Below are 2,500 nucleotides of genomic sequence, written 5' to 3'. Positions count from 1 at the left end.
CCATTAGAGACCCTCCTCAAGGAGAAAGGTGACACTTAGAGACCCTCCTCAAGGAGAAAGGTGACAACCCTTAGAGACCCTCCTCAAGGAGAAAGGTGACTCTTAGAGACCCTCCTCAAGGAGAAAGGTGACAACCCTTAGAGACCCTCCTCAAGGAGAAAGGTGACTCTTAGAGACCCTCCTCAAGGAGAAAGGTGACCATTAGAGACCCTCCTCAAGGAGAAAGGTGACAACCCTTAGAGACCCTCCTCAAGGAGAAAGGTGACTCTTAGAGACCCTCCTCAAGGAGAAAGGTGACTCTTAGAGACCCTCCTCAAGGAGAAAGGTGACACTTAGAGACCCTCCTCAAGGAGAAAGGTGACTCTTAGAGACCCTCCTCAAGGAGAAAGGTGACTCTTAGAGACCCTCCTCAAGGAGAAAGGTGACAACCCTTAGAGACCCCCCTCAAGGAGAAAGGTGACACTAAGAGACCCTCCTCCAGGAGAAAGGTGACGCGTAGAGACCCCCCTCCAGGAGAAAGGTGACGCGTAGAGACCCCCCTCAAGGAGAAAGGTGACGCGTAGAGACCCTCCTCAAGGAGAAAGGTGACGCGTAGAGACCCTCCTCAAGGAGAAAGGTGACGCGTAGAGACCCTCCTCAAGGAGAAAGGTGACACTTAGAGACCCTCCTCAAGGAGAAAGGTGACACTTAGAGACCCTCCTCAAGGAGAAAGGTGACACTTAGAGACCCTCCTCAAGGAGAAAGGTGACTCTTAGAGACCCCCCTCAAGGAGAAAGGTGACTCGTAGAGACCCCCCTCAAGGAGAAAGGTGACTCGTAGAGACCCCCCTCAAGGAAGGAGATAGGTGACGACACTTAGAGAGCCTCCTCGAGGAGAAAGGTGACTCTTAGAGACCCTCCTCAAAGAGAAAGGTGACCTTTAGAGACCCTCCTCAAGGAAGGAGAAAGGTGACCCTGAGAGACTCTAACGTGAGTCACAGCATGGGATGTGCTACAGAGTCTAATTAGCCAGGATCACTGAGAGTTGCTTTACTCCGATTAGCTTTATCAGTGTGACTGTGACAAATACAGTGTTGCTGAAGCATGAAGAACAATTTTTATACAATATTGAGGGAAAAAAGAAACAGAACAAACAGTAACATGAAACACACACACACACACACACACACACACACACACACGCTACGCCCCACCCTTGGGTGACCCTATGGGGCGGTCACCACTGACCCATATCAACCACAGGAAAACACCTTTATATCCACAGATTACATTACAACATTACAACCCTAGACTCTAAATCAAGACAACAAAGACACAATGTTAAAACACAACAGCAACACAAAACCAAAAATGAGCTCAAATTCAGGTTTTTGTCCGAGAATAGTAAAACAAATACCTCTTCTTTTGGCGGTTCAGATTTAGCACAGAACAGAAGAAAGTGCACCTCTGTCTCAACCTCACCAGTCGTACATTTATTCTCTGACCAGAGATGTGGGATAATCACACAGTGTCTTAGACGAAGAACCAGCCCTCAGAGCCCTGTTATTATACAGCCCACTGCATAGGTCTCTGCTTCTATTCTCATCCTTCAGGCCATGGAGACACACAACAACAACCATAGTTTTTTCCGTTGGTTTCTCATGCGCCATCTTGTCTCCTCCTGTTTGTCTGTCTCTGTCCTCCATCTCCGCAGGTGTGAACTCCTTCCAGGTGTACATGGCCTACAAGGACTTCTATCAGATGAGCAACAGTGAGGTAGGTCACCCCCCCTAACTCCAGCTGACACTCCAACACACATCTGGCACACATCTGGCCCAGCTCTGGCCCACATCTGTTTCAGAGCTGTTTCACACACACACACACACACACACACACACACACACACACACACACACACACACACACACACACACACACACAACACACATCTCTGGCCCACATCAGTTTCAGAGCTGTTTCACACACACACACACACACACACACACACACACACACACACACACACACACACACACACACACACACACACACAGCTCTGGCCCACATCTGTTTCAGAGCTGTTTCACACACACACACACACACACATACACACACACACACACACACACACACACACGCACACACACACACACACACACACACACATCTAATTAAGCTCTGTCTGTCACTGACTTGAGAAACGCTCTGCCTTAACTCCAAGCCTTTCCCTGGCTGCTTTGTCCAGTAATGAGCCCGTTTGTGCAAGCGTGTGTGTGTGTGTGTGTGTGTGTGTGTGTGTGTGTGTGTGTGTGTGTGTCTGTGTTACAGGGGCTCTCTGGCAAGCCAGGAATGCAACAGTGTGTGTGGGGATGATGTCATGTGAACTTGGGTCTGCTCCGTGAGGAGAGTAGAGGAGAGGAGGCTGTGTGTGTGTGTGTGTGTGTGTGTGTGTGTGTGTGTGTGTGTGTGTGTGTATGTGTGTGTGTGTGTGTGTGTGTGTGTGTGTCTGTGTGTGTGTGTGT

At 49.2% G+C, this 2,500-nt stretch overlaps 1 protein-coding gene across 1 annotated transcript in view; it reads left to right on the top strand.

Moving 5' to 3' along the window:
- dpysl3 (dihydropyrimidinase like 3) overlaps positions 1-2,500 on the top strand; it is a gene marked incomplete at its 5' end in the record, with an annotated part of 35,237 nt that overhangs the window by 15,895 nt on the left and 16,842 nt on the right. Inside the window, 1 exon segment of the mRNA XM_080831841.1 lies at positions 1,693-1,754. Coding sequence (XP_080687967.1) covers positions 1,693-1,754 — 62 coding nt within the window.

Source organism: Sprattus sprattus, assembly GCF_963457725.1.
Source record: "Sprattus sprattus genome assembly, chromosome: 1".
In the NCBI taxonomy this organism is placed as follows: Eukaryota; Metazoa; Chordata; class Actinopteri; order Clupeiformes; family Clupeidae; genus Sprattus; species Sprattus sprattus.
This window is presented reverse-complemented; position numbering and strand designations above follow the sequence as displayed.